The sequence below is a fragment of the Papio anubis genome, chromosome 1, assembly GCF_008728515.1.
Source record: "Papio anubis isolate 15944 chromosome 1, Panubis1.0, whole genome shotgun sequence".
Taxonomy (NCBI): domain Eukaryota; kingdom Metazoa; phylum Chordata; class Mammalia; order Primates; family Cercopithecidae; genus Papio; species Papio anubis.
Window position 1 is genome coordinate 130,267,099 of NC_044976.1, and position 18,128 is coordinate 130,285,226.

The window sequence follows — 18,128 nt, forward strand, 5'->3', positions numbered from 1 at the left end:
CTGGGTTCTGTGGGGTCACATTACCTACAGGGTAAAAAGAGAGAAAAGAACTCTAGCTGGGTTGAGGGTGGAGAGGCAACCTGCAGCCACTCCTTAAGTGAGAGAGCAGGAAAAAACCTCCATCTGGGAGCCTTGTGGCTGCCCTCTGGTGGCGCTCTCAGGTATTTGAGGTCTTGCGCTGGCTTATACTGATCTGACCCACTCACTGGACGGCTTCAGTGTAAGATGTGATTAGACACCGGTGCTTGTTTTGTATGTGAATACACAATCTAGATAAAAGCAATAACAATGAAACGTGGCCCTTCTCTAAACCTGGAAGATTGAACACATTGGGATTTCTTTCAGTTCCAGAGTTGTTCTCTTAGATTTGGCTAAGAAGTAAGGCTTTATTTAAATAAGCATCCACCAAATAGCTCTGTGTCCTTCATCTTCATATCGACTGTGATAACAGTGACTACTGACAGGGTGTAAAGATGAGAAAGACCCAGGCTTTTCCCTCCAGTACTGGGATCTTTTGTGTCCTGCCACCTGTTCACATCTCCCTCTGCACTGCTGAAGAGGCTACCGTTGGCAGGACCGGCAGCCGACAGCACGTCTGCTCCTTTAGCATTCATCACTTGCTGTGCCTTTGCTCAGAGGGGCCCTTCTCTCAGGTTCTTTGGAAGAAGAACCCATGTTGAACTTGTTCTGGAATTCTTTCCCACATGAGGCACAGATTCTTATTGTGACTGATCCTCTCAGGAGTATTATGATTACTGGGACCATCAGCTTGAGTTCTTGACCCCATGAGGCTTACACATGCTCGATGCTTTTTAGTGTTCGTTGGATGCATTAGTGTGCACAAGATGGGAACCAGGTGTTCGATGAGTGAGTGAATGCCTGCATGAGCTTCCAGTTTCCCCCTCTCTACCTCAAGAGAGCGCAGTGTGGTTTTGTTTCTGTTTTATGCAGGCTTCCTTCACATCTCTGGGAAGGTGTATCTTTGCCTCAAAATCAGACAGACCTAAGCCAAAGACCCCTTCCATCCAGACTCCTGCAAGCTGTTCCATCCCACTCACTTTCTCCTCTCTCCTCTCTCCTCAGTTTCTCCCTCTCCAGCTGTGTGCACCATGCCTCTAGTTCATCGAAGACTCCACTCCCTCTACTTCTCCCCAGCAGGGCCAGGATTAGGGTGAGACAAGAGAGGCACCTCAGGCACAAAAGTTAAGGAGGCACTTAGGCTCAAAGCGGTGCCAGCGCCATCTCATGAGAAATAAGGCCATTTTGCATCCATTTCCCATCTCCAGAGGCTCAGCAACAGTGGGCGTTTCTAAGGAGTGACAGAGACAGGCTCCTTCCAGGGTCTTCTCCCTCTAGACCAGACTTCCTGCCATGTCATGGCACTGCTGCCTAAGCTGGCTAGCCAGGGAGGGGTGCACACAGGCTCCGCTGCCCCAGGCAGCCTCTTGGTCTGTGGCTCCTCGTAGCATGGTGCCTGCAGAAAGCAGACACAAAGACAGGGCTTAGGTGGGGTCCTACCTTCCCCTTTCAGTCCCCATCCCACACCACCCCCTCAAAGCAGTGCCCAGAGGCCTCCCCACTCCCTAGTAACACCCTTCCTCTTTGGCTTCCACTTTGGGCTCCTGAAAAGCCTGCTAAATGCCCGCTCCTTCCAGCTGCTTTGCCTCTGCCTCCTTTCCTGCCTGGCTCCCCTTCTCTCTCAGCTCCTCAGGCACCCCACCTTTCTTTCCCTTCTCCACCTCTCCTCCTGGGAGAAGTGTGGCCCCATTCTGCCTGCAGGCACAAAGCTTCACCCAAATTCCACCCTGCCCTGGAACTCCACATCAAGCGGTTCAGGGTTAATGGTCGAGTTCTGGCAGCTTATGTGACCTTGGTCAACACCTGCTCCCTCACCCCCAGCCCGAAGTGAAGGTGGGCTAATGGTGGGTGCAGGCTCTTCCACATGGCAGATGGAGCCACTATGCCTGCCTCGGCGACCAACGCAGCAGATGCAGCTGAGAAAGGCCCCAGGGAGTGGAGTCGCAGCACTGGCTGCCAGCTGCTCTCTTAATTAAGGAATGTGGGGAGTGGCCCCTTTGAACTCACCAGCTAATTTACTCCTGTGCACTCCCCTCTGTGGCTGGGTAATTAATATGGTGTGAACCAGTGATTAGCAAGTAGAGAGAACCTGCCTGCCGCAGACTTAACCCTTCCCTGCTTCTGGAAAGAATCACCGCCTCCTTAGTTTGTCATTCTCCAGTGGTCACATGGGCAGTGAGTTTTTCCCTTTGGGGAGGTGCGATATTTTTCAGTCTTCCCTCCACCTCCTCCAACCCCCTTTCTCAGCTTCCCCAAAACTCCCCTCAAGGAAAAGGGCTTCAGGTGGGGGAAGGACTGCAATTCATTCCTTGCTTGGATGGACAACTATGGGTGACCAACTCTGCTTAGTGGCAATGTAACTGCCCACTGCCTTCTCCAAAGGAATTCAGGATCTGGCTCCACGTTGACCCCATACCTGCATCCCACAGCCCTCCCAGTCCCAGGCTTTGACATTTTAGAATCATTCAATCCTATCCAACAGATGCATGGAGGGCTTTGCCTCATCGAAAGCCTGTCCTTGGCAATATACAGGGTGCAGAAATGAAGGAGATCCCTCCCCTCATGCAGCTCCCAGTCTGGGAGCAGAGAGTCAGAACAGGGGACTGCCCAGCCTGAAACATGCCTTTATCTGATTTACCCAGGTTTCCCTGCTTCCTTCTCCCTGGCCATTTAGTAGCAACAGTTAGTATTTGAGTGCTAACTGCATCCGACCCCAATTTAAACCTTCACATGTGTTCATTGGCAATACTAAGAGGTAGGTATTGTTATTGAGTCCCATTTCACAGGTGAAGATACTGAAGCACAGGGAAGTTACTTTGCTCAAGGTTTCACAGCCAAGATTTGAACTCAAAAAGTCTGAATCATGCTTGAGTTCTGAACTCCTGCCCTCATCTGATTGTATTCTTAAGTCTCACCTCAAACACCACCCTCTCCACAGAGCCCTCCCCAGCCCCTCACCTGCCCTGGCAGGGTCAAATCTGTCCTCTGGCTCTCATAGCCTCCAGGGCATACATCTGACATTGCTCTTGCTACACTGGTTATAATTATTGGCTTATATATCCCATCTTCTGTGAACTCCTTAAGGTCAGGGGCTAAGCTTTCATCTTTGTGTCCCTAGGTCCTGGCACCTAAGTAGATGCTCAATAAATGCCTGATGAATGAATGATGGAATTGGCAATGGAGTTGTAAATGAGTTCCCTCCCTTGCCCTCTCCACCCCTACACCAGGCAGCTTCCCAGTTCTGCCCTTTTCTCGGTACTCCAGACATTTCCTTCATATGCAGACCCTTCTCCTTCTCACAGGAGAAAAGGGCAGACAGTAGCTGCTGTTCAGGTTCCCCTGCCCCTTTGTTTTCTCCCAACCTGCCCTGCTGCTGTCCTCCCACTCCCACTTAAAACATGCAACAGCCCCTCCCTTCAAGCAGCGCTTCCGGAGCGTTCTCCCCGTCCACCAGCCACAGACTCACCCTGAGTGGGGTGCTTGTTACAACCACAGATTTCTGGGCCCTAGCTCACCCTGATGGCACCTCTGAGAATCCAAGCGCTGAACACGGTTGAGAGCCACTAGTCTCCAGAATAACTTAACCCAGTTTTCAAGGCCTCCACAATCTGCCCCCAACCTCCTTTTCCATTCTTCCCACCCAGCCCTGAAGGATTCCTGTCTGCTGTCACTTGTCCTCTGTGGAGCCTACTTGGTATTTTCCCACGGCCACATCCCTGTACGCTGTGCTCTCCCCTCCTGCCCAGAGCCCACCCCCAACCTCTGGCTCTATCTTTTCCTCATCCTATCTAAACCATGCCCATCTTCAAGGCACAGCTCAAATTCCACCTTCTCAAGAAGGGTCCCCTGCCCAGATCCACGAAGCCCTCTTTCCCACCCACTTCTGAGGGCTGACTACCTGTTTGCACAAAGTGCTGTCTGTCTGCAGATAAGCCTTCACTTTCCCTGGTGTACCTATCTACATTTTGGTTGTGAGTGCCTGGAGGGCAAAAACCTTATCCCAAAATCCTCCTGCTCACCACCACCCCCGCCCCATCCTATATGCCTAGTTCCTGGCTGAGTCCAAAGCTCAGTGTCCAGTTTGATTGACAGGTGAGAGGCTGTGCAGGGCCAGATACAATGAGCCACACTCCAGACTAGCAGGAATTTTCCTTAGGGGCAACACGTCCTCTAAAAACGTTCCCTTACAAGAAACCAGGAAACTTGAAGTGAGAAGAGAAACAGGATGAGGAGGGGGTGACTGTGGCAAAATAGACCACACTTCAAAGGTTGAGGTTTAAGTTCCAGCTCCGCACCTCTGTGACCTCTGCAAGGGGCTTAACCTCACTCTGGTTTTCACATTTTCCCATTTCTAACTGGATAACAAGATGATCCTCTCAGAGAAGAGGTGCAAGGCTTACATAAAGCCAAACGTGTAGCCATGTCTAGAATGTACTCACTCACTTAACAAATACTCAGAAACATCTGTAATGTGCCGAGCACTGAGGGCAACCCAGAAAGGAATAAAAGACCGTGCTGGCTAAACAGTCTGTGAAGACCAGAAAACTGTCATCAACAACACATCAAGAGTAAAGAGGCTATCCTGGCTAACATGGTGAAACCCCGTCTCTACTAAAAATACAAAAAACTAGCCGGGCGTGGTGGCGGGCGCCTGTAGTCTCAGCTACTTGGGAGGCTGAGGCGGGAGAATGGCGTGAACCCGGGAGGCGGAGCTTGCAGTGAGCCGAGATCACGCCACTGCACTCCAGCCTGGGAGCACAGCGAGACTCCGTCTCAAAAAAAAAAAAAAAAAAAAAAAAAGAGTAAAGAGGGAGGTGTGGGCATGCACAGGGCACAAGGAGAGGGCCTCTCACCTGCCTGTGGTCAGGAAGCCTGGAAGGACATCCTCGCTGACTGCACAGCCACGCTCTGGATAAAAGGATAAAAAGAGCAGCAGGCCTAGTCGGGGGAAGGGGGGAAGTACCACACAGGGAAGTGTGAAATCAGTAGTTCTGAGAAGGAGGCCTTCTGGCTTGGGATGGCTGGAGGGAAGAATAACTGTGGGCGACCAGCCTGGAGAAGAAGGCCTGACTCAGGAGGGCCTGCATGAAGAACAGAGAGTTAGTCCTCATTCTCAGGGCCACGGGAGGCCACAGAAGGATTTTAAGCTAGATTGAGGGGGACAGATCGCAGCAAGGCAGGCTGGGATGCAGGGAGGCCAGTGAGATCCAGCAAGGAGGATGTGGCTTGTGTGGAGGCTGTTGTCGCCATGTGTTAGCCAACCATGTACATGTGAAAGAGGCTGACTTACAAGAATCTGCTCCTGAAAGCCCAGCGAGGCCCAGGGCCAACTTCCACTTTATTCTGGATGTTTTCACTTTTGGGGCATCCTGTTCTGAGTCAAGATTCCTCCTTCTGAACATGGGACTTCCCAGAAGGACCACAGCTCCTCCCGTGCACCCACTCAGCCCGGGAGGTTCTGGATTTTGGTTATTGAAGGAGTTTACCTGCCTCACCAGAGAAGGATGGCCATGAGGCCCCTGTGGAGTCTGCTTCTCTGGGAAGGTAAGTGGGGCAGGCAGACAGCCTGTCCTTGGAGAGCTGAAGGCCCCTCCCCAGCTGCCTTCGCCAGACGTCTGGGCAGGGCTCCCTCAACCCGAGTGAGAACCCAGGAGCTGAGGGTGGGTAGGGAAGACTAGAACAAGCTCTCGGGCAACATTTTAAGCTAGGCAGTTACAAAGAAATGCAGGGTCGTGGGAGGGAGGAGGTGGCAGCTTGAGGGGTATTCTTATCTGTGAGACATGAGCTGTTTTGTGGCCCAGGGCAGTAAAAACGGAGCCAGCGGAAGTCGGCTGTGAGAATGGTGAGGACCCAGCAGTGTCAGCACGCAGAAACTCTACAGAGTTTGAGGAGAGAAGCAGAGGGCAGGGCAGAGCAGGGTTCCCCACAATCAGCAGAGTGTGTTTTCAGCAGCCTGTGGGGGAGCTGAGGTCCCTCCCTGCAGGCCTTCTTAAGGGGAGGCAAGTACTAAGTAGGCATGAGAGAGGCTAAATACGGCCCACGTGGACGTGGGGGTGGCTGATGGTGGTGTGATGTTGGGATGGCTGACACACGGGGTCTCCTCCACACTGGGCGATCCCTCTATCCATCTGATGCCTGAGTTCCCTTCCTCGGTCAACAAGCAGCCAACGTGACATGGGTCAGCACTGCCAGGCCATGGATGAGGGTTTATGGGGTGCGGCAAAGATTAAGATGCCATTGTGTACATCAGAGGCTCATAGGGACTTTGGGTTGCTTTGTCTCTTCTCCCTGCCTGGGTTCCTGGCCCTGAGAGCTCCAAAGCCTGCAGATTTCTTCAGCATTTCTAAACGTGTGCAGGAAATCACACCTTAACCTCAAAAAAGGCCTCGGTCTGTTTGGCTCACAAAATCTTTCAAATCAGCGGACATGTGAGACAAAAATAATTTGCCTTTTTTTTTTTTTTTTTTGAGACTGAGTCTTGCTTTGTCACCCAGGTTGGAGTGCAGTGGTGCATCTTGGCTCACTGTAACCTCTGCCTCCTGGGTTCAAGTGTTTCTCCTGTCTCAGCCTCCCGAGTAGCTGGGATTACAGGTCCCTGACACCACACCCGGCTAATTTTTGTGTTTTTAGTAGAGATGGGGTTTTATCATGTTGACCAGGCTGGTCTCAAACTCCTGACCTCAAGTGATCCGCTCTCCTCAGCCTCCCAAAGTGCTAGAATTACAGGCATGAGCCACCACACCCAGCCCAAAAATAATTTTTCAAATGGCCCTTAATGATAAAAGATCTGTGTGACTGACCTGGTAAAGATCCCTTATTTTTCAGTGGTACTGAAGCCTGGGCGGTGTGGGGTGATTGATGTGCAGAAGGCCACACAGCTGATCGTGGCAGCACCAGGAGCGGGTAGAAGCTAGGTCTTGGTTGACATCCAGTGCAATGCTCTTTGTGTGTTACATTCCTACTCTGCGTTAACACTGAAGCCTTCTCCAGTGTGAAAGGAGGTTGTTGGGCCTGGAGGACAGTGAGGCGGAGGAGGGACTGGAATTATCATGGCCAACTGAGCAACCATCCAGAACACGGCTCATTGACCAAACCTTCATCACCTCTTATTCTTCCCTACACCCTGTGCCAGTGACAGGCATAGGGTCAGTCCTCAGCAGGGAAGGTGATTTATTCAATACCATTTACTAGGCTTCTCCCACAGTCTGTTCCTAAATGGTGGTGGGCACTGGAAGCGCAACGATGGGGAGAAAGAGCTCACAGTCTAGTGGGAGATGCTGACTCATAAACAGGCAATAATAATAGAGGGATAAGGGTAGTCAGCATGGTGACCCCAGGCCACTGTGAGAACACAAGAGAGAATATGTAATCTCTCTTGGTTACATTACCTATGAGGGATAGGGGAGGTCAGAGGAGGCAGTGATGCTACAAGAGTGGGCAGAAATTAGTCAGCAAAGGAGTCAGAGGGGCATTTCAAGCAGAAGTGTCTCCTATACACCCCTGACTCAAATACAGTCCCCAAAAACAGCATCTTGCCATCTCGCCCCCTGTCTGTTTCTCCTCCTGTTCTGGATCACAGAGAATGATATCCAGTGGATCCCAAGGACCTGGGAGCCATCCTTGACTCCTTTTTCTCCTTCACTCCCCAGAGCTAATCTATTACCAAATCCGACTGATTACACCATCTTCATGTTTCTCAATTCCTCCCACTTCTTTCCATCCCAGTTGCTCCCTTCCTCAATTCAAGTTGCCATCACTTCTCCGTTGGACTAATGTGAACAGCCTCAGTCCTGCCCACCTCCAGTGCATTCTCCACATCTCTGCTGGAGTGATCTTTCTAACCATGCATCTAATCCTGTTACGCTCCTGCTTAAAACCCACCTGAGACCCCCCATTGCTCTACAGATAAAGCTCAAACTCCAGTATTGCTTTCAGGGCCCTGCATGATCTGACTCCCACCGACTCTGCAGTGTAATTTCCTACTCCTCACACAGAGAACTACTCTCAGTTCCCCTTGGCACCAACTCTCCCCCTCCAGGCCTTTGTCAGTACTGTGCCCTCTGCCGGTGACACTTCCCCATCCTGCTCCAGGCCGCCCTCCACTTGGCCTGGCTGATTCCCATTCCTCTTCAAGGCTCAGCTTAACAATTTGTTTTCTGAGCCCATCAAGGCTGGGTGAGGTCCCCTGTCACCCTACCTGTGTTCTCCCAGGGCATCCCATTTTTCCCTTCATGGTATTTAACAGAATTCATTTTAATTGCTTTCTTGAATGTCTGGCTTCCTCTGTAAGCTCCATGAATGCAGACACTGGGGTTATCTTCCATATGTTTTATCCCCGGTACCTGGCACAGTGTACCCTCAACTTGAGTGAAGGGAGTGTCAGTGGAGGGGCCCCAGTTCACCCCATAGCAGCTCAGATGCATGCAAAAGAAGGATGAGGAGTGTGGGGCAGGCAGAGTGATCAGGGGCTCTGTTCTTTCAGCCCTACTTCCCATTACAGTTACTGGTGCCCAAGTGCTGAGCAAAGTCGGGGGCTCGGTGCTGCTGGTGGCAGCACGCCCTCCCGGCTTCCAAGTCCGTGAGGCTATCTGGCGATCTCTCTGGCCTTCAGAGGAGCTCCTGGCCACATTTTTTCGAGGCTCCCTGGAGACTCTGTACCACTCCCGCTTCCTGGGCCGAGCCCAGCTACACAGCAACCTCAGCCTGGAGCTCGGGCCACTGGAGTCTGGAGACAGCGGCAACTTCTCCGTGTTGATGGTGGACACAAGGGGCCAGACCTGGACCCAGACCCTCCAGCTAAAAGTGTACGGTGAGTGTGTCTGACACTGGCTGCCTGACCCTCTTCTCCCACAAAGCACCAGACAAGCATCCTGAGTCATAGCAGCCAGGGAGAGCTGGGTTCCAGAAAGCTCTGGTCTCTGACCATGTTGCTGACTCAGGGAACAGCTGCTCCCTGGTAGTCACGTCTAAGAAAATTCCTCGTGGCTGCAGCAGCCAGGCTTTGCCATTTCACAGTGCTTGCCTGAACTCTAGCTCAGTCTTTTCTTAGCTCAGTGGCCTTAGACACAATGCTTAGCCTCCCTGGCCTTCACCTTTCTCCTTTGTAAATGGGCATTGTAATACTACCATGTAGAGTACCCACAGGGTGAAATGCAGTGGGATTTGCAGTGGCATCCAGGACAGAGCCTGGCCTGTGCTTCCTCAGTTCTAAAGGATCATCATAGACTGTAAGATGTGCCACTAGTCTATGTACCACTATAAAGGAAAAAAAAAAATGATGTTACATACTAGACTATGACATAATGGATTTATTTAAAAATCAAATTATAATGAAACTATGACTAAAAGTATAGAACTTACACATTTCTTAAAAGGGCTTCTTAGAAAGATTTTAACTATATATGATTCATGGGTTCTCTCAGTCATTCATCATTGCAAAACAAACCATCCCAAAACTTACTGACTGAAAACAACGACGATGTTTACTTCTCATAATTCCGTGGGTTGGCAGGCCCAGCTGGGTGCAACTTCTGCTTCACATGGGTCTGCAGAGCCCTTCGCACAGCTACATTCAGCACCTCAGTTGGCTGCATGGACTGGGGGCTGGGTGGACCTTGTTTCCAAACAACTCCACCTCCACCTCCACCACAGCCACCTCCACCACCTTCATCATTTGTCTTCTGGTCAAGAAAAAGGGGCTTTCAGCTCTCATTTATCTACCTAATGGGTTAGAAAAGAGGCATGGGTGACCCTAAATCACTGTTTCAGTAAAACCTTAGAAATTTAGATCGAGTGGAAGAGGGGGGAGTCCAGCTTTAAGAATGGAAAGCAGAGGTAGCAGCTTGGAAGAGGGTAGTCATGAGGGAGACAAAGGCTGTAAGCAAATTGGGGAGGTGTCTTGAATTCCCCCGGGCCAGCTAACTGGCTGTCCTTGGGCGAGCCACGCAGGGTGCCAATGCCGTTGCAGGTGTCTTTCCGGATGCACACAGCCCTGAGCCTCATCTTGGCAAGCAGAGTACTGGCTGTATTTCAGCACCCCCACCCCCTGCCACCTGTTACCCTGTGACCCCCTTAGCCCAATGTCCTTGTGCAGTGAATAACCTACCCTACCATACAGTCAGCCCCTGGAGCCCCTCCTCCGGTCTAAGTCTCAGCTGCCGCACATGTGAAATGAGGACATTGAATGTGATAATACATGCGGCACCCACACCACTAAGCTCTAAAATGCCTTGTTCTCAGCATCTGAATTACAGATTTTAAGGAAATTGCTGTTTTATTGCTTCCAAATACATAGCGTGATTAGAACTAATTGCACGAAGCTGCCAAGCAGCCATCCTTAGGAGCTCTGCTTTGACAATAGATAAGAATGATTTGAATTAGCAGATCAGTTACTAGAAATGTCAATGGGTGTTTCCACTGTGCTTGATCGTGTTTGGAAGCAGCTTGTCCTCTTAAGTGATGTAAATATCCCCCCTGTAATCTTTGTTTATACTATTAGTGTGCCCAGCAAATCATTTCTCTTTCATATCACAAATCCCACCAGACTGAACTGGCATTAACGAGGTTTTTCTCTGCTTGACTTTGGAATGCTGTCAGAGACTGAGCCCTCCTGTTGTTACCAGAATGCTCTCCCACTGGCCTCATTTCCACTGAGACTCAGGATTTACTCATCAACCTGTATAGGAAGGGGGATCCGTGGCCTAGGACACCAGGATATCAGTTTGTTCAGTGACCAGGTATCGAGCACCCACTATTTGCCAGCACTAGACAGCTAAGGTTACTGAGCTAACAAGACAGAGACCCCACCTCTGGGCCCCTCCTTCACAGCATTTTGCACCCTCATAATTATTTTATTAATTATTCATAATCATTTGTCAGTATTTGTCTTTCTCACCAAACTGTAAGCTCCAGAAGGCTAGGAATGTGTTTGTTTTCTTGCCTGACTTAACAAATGCTTGTCATCTCTTGTTGACTGGCTGACATATTGTGAGATAAATACTACAGAAAGAGATAGAGTGCTTGGAGAGCTCAGAGCCATGCCTGGGAAGGCTTCACAGTCAAGGCATTAAGCGATGTGTTCAAGCCGGGCCTTGAAGGATGGGTAGGAGTTTTCTGGGAGGACAAGAGGTGAAAGGCATCTATGTGCACAGATGAACCATGTGAAAGCATGAAAGATATTTAAGAGCATGACATATGTGGGAAAACTGCAAATTAATTAGGATGAGCAGGGAGAAGCAGCAGGAGGTACAGCTGGAGAGATGGGCATGAATCATTTCCTGAAAGGTTTTGAATATCAAGCTAAGGAATTCAGCTTCTGTCCTGTGGGCAGTGGAAAGCCAGACAAGATTTTGGAACAAGAGAGGCCTAGTCAGAGGTGGCATCTAACCCTGGTGCATCCCAGAGCCAGAGATATGGGCCCTGCCCAGCATCGCTGGGACCCATACCTGTTGTGCTTTTCTTTCCCAGATGCGGTGCCCAGGCCCGTGGTACAAGTGTTCATTGCTGTAGGAGGGGATGCTCAGCCCCCCAAAACCTGCCAGGTTTTCTTGTCCTGTTGGGCCCCCAACATCAGTGAAATAACCTATAGCTGGCGACGGGAGACAACCATGGACTTTGGTATGGAACCACACAGCCTCTTCACAGACGGACAGCTGCTGAGCGTATCCCTGGGACCAGAAGACAGAGGTGTGGCCTATTCCTGCATTGTCTCCAACCCTGTCAGCTGGGACTTGGCCACAGTCACGCCCTGGGACAGCTGCCATCATGAAGCAGGTATGCCAAGGGTCAGCAGTCAATGGTGGAGGGCTTATGAAGCATCAAGTCCACCTCTGACTCCACCCCTCCATGTTCAGCACCAGGGAAGGCCTCCTACAAAGATGTGCTGCTGGTGGCGGTACCTGTCTCGCTGCTCCTGATGCTGGTTACTCTCTTCTCTGCCTGGCACTGGGGCCCCTGCTCAGGTAGGAATCCTGCAGGTGCAGGAGGTAGGTGGAGGAGGTGGAGTTCCTGGCGGGGAGGGGGTCTTGGACCTCCTCCTATTTAGGCTTCAGATGGTCTGCCCCTTCTTACCTCTCCCACCTCATCTCTTGGCCTTCTCTAGCTCATATCTTGGTTTCCAACCAGACTCAACTACTTGAAGTTTCTTTTGCGGTTCTCCAAATGAACTGTTCCCTCACATCCATCTGCAGACCTTTGTACATAATATTCCCTCTGCCTGGAACACACTTTCCATGATTTCCCACCCAGCCTCCCCGCTTCATGTGGCTGACTCATACTCAGTCTTCAAGGTGTGCTTGCTCCAGAAAGCCTTCCCTGACCTCCCCTACACTCAGGCTGATTAATGTCCTTTCTTTAATCTCCATTGCTTACCCCAATCAGAGAACTACTTACATTTACTTCCCCACTGAATTCTGAGCCCTTAAAAGGAGGATGCTGGGTCACCACTGGGCATGTCAATGGTTCCTAGAACACAAGGGTTCCTGAAACATAGCTGGCATTGACAAACATTGTTGAGTGGGAGTCTAGACGACTCCCAACCCCTTCTTGCCTGAGAGTTCTACAAAATGTCTCCTTAAGAGAAGCTACTCCCTGGCCAGTGGCTGATAGGGCTGCCTTCTTGAGAAGAGGAAGGAAGAGGAAACTCCGAGATCAGACCAGGTTCTAAGCTCTACATCCAGCTCAGTCCCTTCCTCTGCCCCAGGATGCCCTGCCCCTGAAAGAACTACCCGACTGACCAGGGCTCCGTGGTCATTTCCATCCCAGGCTGTCGGAGCTGGCTTGTCCCAAGGTGGAGAAAGGGGGTCAGCAAGGAGGAGGCACTGAGGCCTCATTATGATGGGTGTGTCCTAGAAGGCAGGGTCTGGGTCCAGCCTGTAAGCACGGGGACAGGCAGTGCTGATTCCTGTTCATTCTCTCCAGCAGGGAGGAGGGCAAGAGGGATCAGCTGAGGCTGCACTCCATCTGAAAGCCCCATCTGCTGTGGGAGGGTGTGGCCCTGGCCCCTGCCCCAAGAGTCCCCAGGATTTGTGATAAGAAAATGGAAGCCAGGAATGAGCAGGGGAAAAAATAGCTTTATTGAGATATAATTCACATAGCATACAAGTCACCTATTTAAAGTATGCAATTCAATGCCTTTTAGTGTATTCGCAGAGTTGTGCATCCATCCCCACAACCAATTTTAAAACAGTTCCATTACCTCCCCCAAAACCCCATAACCCCTTAGCCATCACCTCCCAATTCCCCCATTCCTCCCATAGCACTAGTCTACTTTCTGCCTCTATGCTTTTGTCTTTCCTGGACATTTCATATAAATAAAACTATACACTATGTGGCCCTTTGGCCAGGTTTTTTTCACCTAGTGTCATGTCCTCAAGGCTCATAAAATAGCATCTTTGGCCGCTGAGAAGGGACCCAACCACCTAGGATAGTAGAAAGCTCCACGCAGGGAGTCCAGAAGCTGGTTCTGGCTCTGCCTCATGGCTTCTGTCCAGTTATTTAACTGGGTCCACCACAGCCCTAACTTTCCACACCTTCTGCAATTAAACGTACGGCATAGTTGCAGGCCAAGGTTAGACATTAGGAAGAATTTCCTATTCTTGAAGAGCCTCCCTTTCCAGGGTGTTGGAAAACCGGGAGAAATGTTCCTTTCCCTAAGGTGACCTTGGGCTAACACACTGAGGATTCAGAGGCCTGCGGGCAGGCCAAGGATGCCAAGACTCCAAACATTGGAGGGGTAACTTTCTTTCTGATGTCCTTACCAGGGAAAAAGAAAAAGGATGTCCGTGCTGACAGGGTGGGTCCAGAGACAGAGAACCCCCTTGTGCAGGATCTGCCATAAAGGACAATATGAACTGATGCCTGGACCATCAGTAACCGCACTGCACAGGCACGCGATGTTCGGGGACATAACTGGTGCCTGGAAATCACCATGGTCCTCATACCTCCCATGGGAATCCTGTCCTGCCTCGAAGGAGCAATCTGGGCAGCCATCACACCACGAGGACAGAAAGCACCAGCACATTTCGCACCTCCCCCTTCTCTCTCCCATCTTCTCATATCCTGGCTCTTCTCTGGGCAAGATGAGCCAAGCAGCACATTCCCTCCAGGACGCTGGAAGTTCTCCAGGATCCAGATCCATGGGGACATTAATAGTTCAAGGCATTCCCTCCCCCACCACTATTCATAAAGTGTTAACCAACTGGCACCAAAGAATTGCCTCCAGCCTGAGTCTTAGGCTCTAAAATATATTAGATATTTGAACTGATAGAGGAACTCTGAGTCACCCATGCTAGCATCAGCTTCAGCCCCAGACCCTGCAGTTTGAGATTCTGATGCTTCCTGATGGCCAAAGCATTGCTGTAAGAAAAGGTCTAGAAACAGGTGAAAGTGAGAGGTGGCGGACAGGCGTTTCTCTTTCTGGCCTAAGGACTTTCAGGTAATCAGAGTTCATGGCCCCTCAGAGGTAAATTGCAGTTGTAGACACCAAGGATGTTTGACAACCCATAGTTGAAATGGGCACCGTTTTACAGGAAACACCATATTAATAGACATCCTCACCATCTCCCTCCACTCTCACGCCTCCTGCAGGATCTGGGAGTGAGGGTGGAGCGTCTTTCCTCACGCTCCAGCGCAGTGACCAGGAAAAAACTATTGAATTTGCCCCAGCCAGCAGGACGTTCTTGCACAACTTCAAGAAAAGCAGCTCAGCTCAGGATGAGTCTTCTTCCCTGAAACTGAGAGAGTGAAGAGCTATAAAACGCTATGCAGAAGGAACATTATGGACAGAAAGGGTACTGAGGCACTCTAGAATCTGCCACATTCACTTTCAATGCAAATGCAGACCTACCTTAGTTCAAGGGGAGGGGACAAAGGCCCCACCACCAAACAGGTGGACTGTAGAGGTCACTCTGACTCCATCGAACTTCTTATTGTGGTCATCTTAGGAAAATACATTCTGCCCCTGAGTGATTGTGTCTAGAAGAGCTCTGGAGTATTGATTGCTACTGGAAAAACACTTAATGAGCTAAACTTACCCTTGGGGATTATTAGCCGTTAAGGTTCACAGTTTCTCTCACCCAGGTGTAACTGGATTTTTTCTGGGGCCTCACTCAAGTCTTGATAACAGAGAGGAAGGAGGTATTGAAGAAACAGGGGTGGGTTTGAAGTACTGTTTTCCCAGGGTGAATTCAATCTCCCCACCTAGGATGTCAGTCCTGTCCAAGGACCTTCCCTCTTCTCCCCAGTTCCCAGGCAATCACTTCACCTTGGACAAAGGACCAGCACAGCTGGCCTCCGGATCCACATCACCACTCCTCCACTCGATTGTTCCCAGATCCTCCCTGCCTGGCCTGCTCAGACGTTCCCTGCTGGTAACCTGGCTTTATCAAAATCTCATCCCTTTCCCACATGCACTTCTCTCCTATCACCTTCCCCCAAGATTACCTGAACAGGGTCCATGGCCACTCAACCTGTCAGCTTGTGCTGTCCCCACCTGCCACCTACAGTCATGCCATATGCCTGGTCACTGAATCATGCAAAACTGGCCTCAGCCCCGGATCTGACAAGGAGCCCTGGTGGGTTTCTGGGGAAAAACACAGCACTCCCCACCTTTCTTCTGTTCATCTCCAGGGCCCCACCTCAGATCAAAGCAGCTCTGGATGAGATGGGACCCGCAGCTCTCCCTCCACAAGGTGACTTTTAGCAACCTCATTTCCACAGTGGTTTGTACTGTGGTGCACCAGGGCCTTGCTGAGCAGATCCACACTGCTCAAATAAAGTTCCCATCCTCAATGACTCACTTGTCAACTAGTGGACTAATGAACCCTCTGCCAAAAAAACACAAAGTGCTTCCGTGAGACCAATCTTGTGCTAATAAGCGTTGAGACTGATGCTTAAAAAGTCACACCACAACAAATACTGATTGAGGGTGCTGCATGTGCTGGGTACATTTCTTGGTACTTGGGAATCAGTAGTGAAGCAAAACCCTTGCCTTTGAGAGTTTATGTTCTGGATAATATAAATAAACAAGTAAGCATATGTCAGATGTTGTTAGTTTCTGTTAAGAAAGATAAGGCAGAGTAAAGGGCTACAGAACAATGTGTTGGGGAGACAGGGTCTGTCTTAGAGAAAGCAATCAATGACACCTTCAGTGGGGTGCCATTTGAACAGAGGCCCAGTGACGTGGAGGAGTGAGCATGCAGTGGCAGAGTGTTCCAGACAAAGAGACCAGCAAATGCAAAGGCCATAAAGTGACAGCATGGTTGGTGTTTGCAAAGAAGAGAGTGGAGGCCAGAGGGGCTGGATCCACACAAGGGAGAGCGAGGACAAGGACAAGAGTCTAGAGAGACGGCCCGGGGCCGCATCATATGGGACTTTGTCGGAATGCCCTTTGTTGGAGTGACAATAACAGAAAGAACCCCTCAAGAGTCCAGAGATCAGACTCCCCCCAGAACACCCTCTACTTCACAGCTCCAGGACGCCTGTGGTCCGGTCAGAGCCCTCTCCAGATCTGCTTTTGCTTTTCCTTGTTTTCATTTTATTTTCCTTGAGCAGTAGTTTTTGCATCTGTTCTCCTGTACAAAAGACAAATACAAGAGCTGCTAGGGCAAAGGACTCATGAGACATGATATCAGAGAGAATGGGAAAGGGGCATTGCAAAAGAAAAGGGTTAGAGAGGACATTTTTCTCATCAATGGAGACATGAACATTCAGTGCCTCATTTTTTAAAAAACTGCTGTATGAGCTGAGATTGTGCCACTGCACTTCAGCCTGGGCAACACAGTGAGACTCCGTCTCAATTAAAAAAAAAAAAAAAAAGCTGCTGCAAACATTAATGACACCTGTAGCAAATCCTCCTTCCATGTGTATTAAGAACTAGCACTTGTTCAGTTAATCACTCTTGGTTACTTACTGATCTTCAGAGGAAGCACCATCTCCTTCCAGATTTGGCTCCATGGCTACCTGCATCTGTTCTGCATACAGCCTGAAGGAAGGGCCTCTAAAATGGCAACAAATAACTACTGCTAGATCTAGGAAAGTTGTAGTGGCTGCCTCCCCTTGGGCTGTGCCTTAGTCAACATTATCTGCCAGGAGGGGCAGGCTGAGTGCAGGGGCAAGTAGTGGGGAGACTCCCACAGCGTGACCAGCCTGGGTCCAGGTCTCAAAGCCATATTTCCATGCAGACACTGAAAAACTGGAGTGTCCCGAAGAGAATGACCAGAATGGTGAAAAGTCTAAAAACCTTACCATATGAGAAATGATTACAGAAACTGGTTATGTTGAGCCTAGAACAAAACACTCACGGGCGCATAGGTTCTCAAATATTTGAAGGGCTATCACATAAGCCCAGACTGTGTAACTGGGGCCAATGGAACATATCACTAAAAGGCAGATATTGACTCATATGAATAATAGGATCTTAAAGCTGGAAGGAAATCTGTAGTTACTCAGTTCAAGTTGTTTTATTTCTCACGTGGAAACCGAAATCCAAAGAGAATGTTACTCCTCTGAAATTACATAATTAGAGGCACAGTCAGAATTACCTTTCGATTATCTAAATCAGTCCAGTCCCTTCCACTGCACTAGATTACCAAGGAAGAATGTTCTGACAAGTGGGAAAATCCAAATATGAAGTAAACTGTTTCAACGAATCTGCTGAAGCAGAAACCATCTCAGAGCAATACTGTAGACTAGAGACTTAGAATAATGAATTATAAATGAAAGAAAGAATGGGCAGGCACTGTGGTGTACACCTGTAGTCCCAGCTACTAAGGAGGCTAAAGTGGGAGGATCACTCAAGGCCAGAAGTTCAAGACCAGCCTGGGCAGCACAGTGAGACCCCATCTCTAAAAGAAATAAATAATTAAAATTAAGAAATAAAAAGAATGAATGAATGAATAAAGAGATGGTCAAAAGAGGCCAATGAAAGGATTCTGCTAGGGTGTCAGAAAAAAAGCCAAGCTTTCTCTAAAGACAATTTATTCCAGCTTCCCTTCTTGTGCCTTTTTTATAGTATGTTGCTTTGGGAAGGTATCAGAATTGAAAAGAGATGA

At 49.7% G+C, this 18,128-nt stretch overlaps 1 protein-coding gene across 6 annotated transcripts; it reads left to right on the plus strand.

Moving 5' to 3' along the window:
• The first annotated feature begins 4,929 nt into the window (after nucleotides 1-4,929).
• SLAMF8 (SLAM family member 8) lies at nucleotides 4,930-16,113 on the plus strand. Of its 6 annotated transcripts, none has more exons than XM_021925559.2 (5): nucleotides 4,930-5,622; nucleotides 8,579-8,887; nucleotides 11,545-11,850; nucleotides 11,931-12,038; nucleotides 15,706-16,113. In XM_021925559.2, exons 1-5 carry the CDS (start codon nucleotides 5,583-5,585, stop codon nucleotides 15,930-15,932), a joined length of 990 nt encoding a protein of 329 aa, XP_021781251.1. In that variant the 5' UTR covers nucleotides 4,930-5,582; the 3' UTR covers nucleotides 15,933-16,113. The 6 variants fall into 6 exon arrangements, with proteins under 6 accessions (XP_021781251.1, XP_009182777.1, XP_021781255.1 ...); XM_009184513.4 differs by having other exon boundaries at nucleotides 4,932-5,622; nucleotides 8,561-8,887; XM_021925563.2 differs by having other exon boundaries at nucleotides 4,933-5,622; nucleotides 8,690-8,887.
• The last annotated feature ends 2,015 nt before the right edge of the window (nucleotides 16,114-18,128 follow it).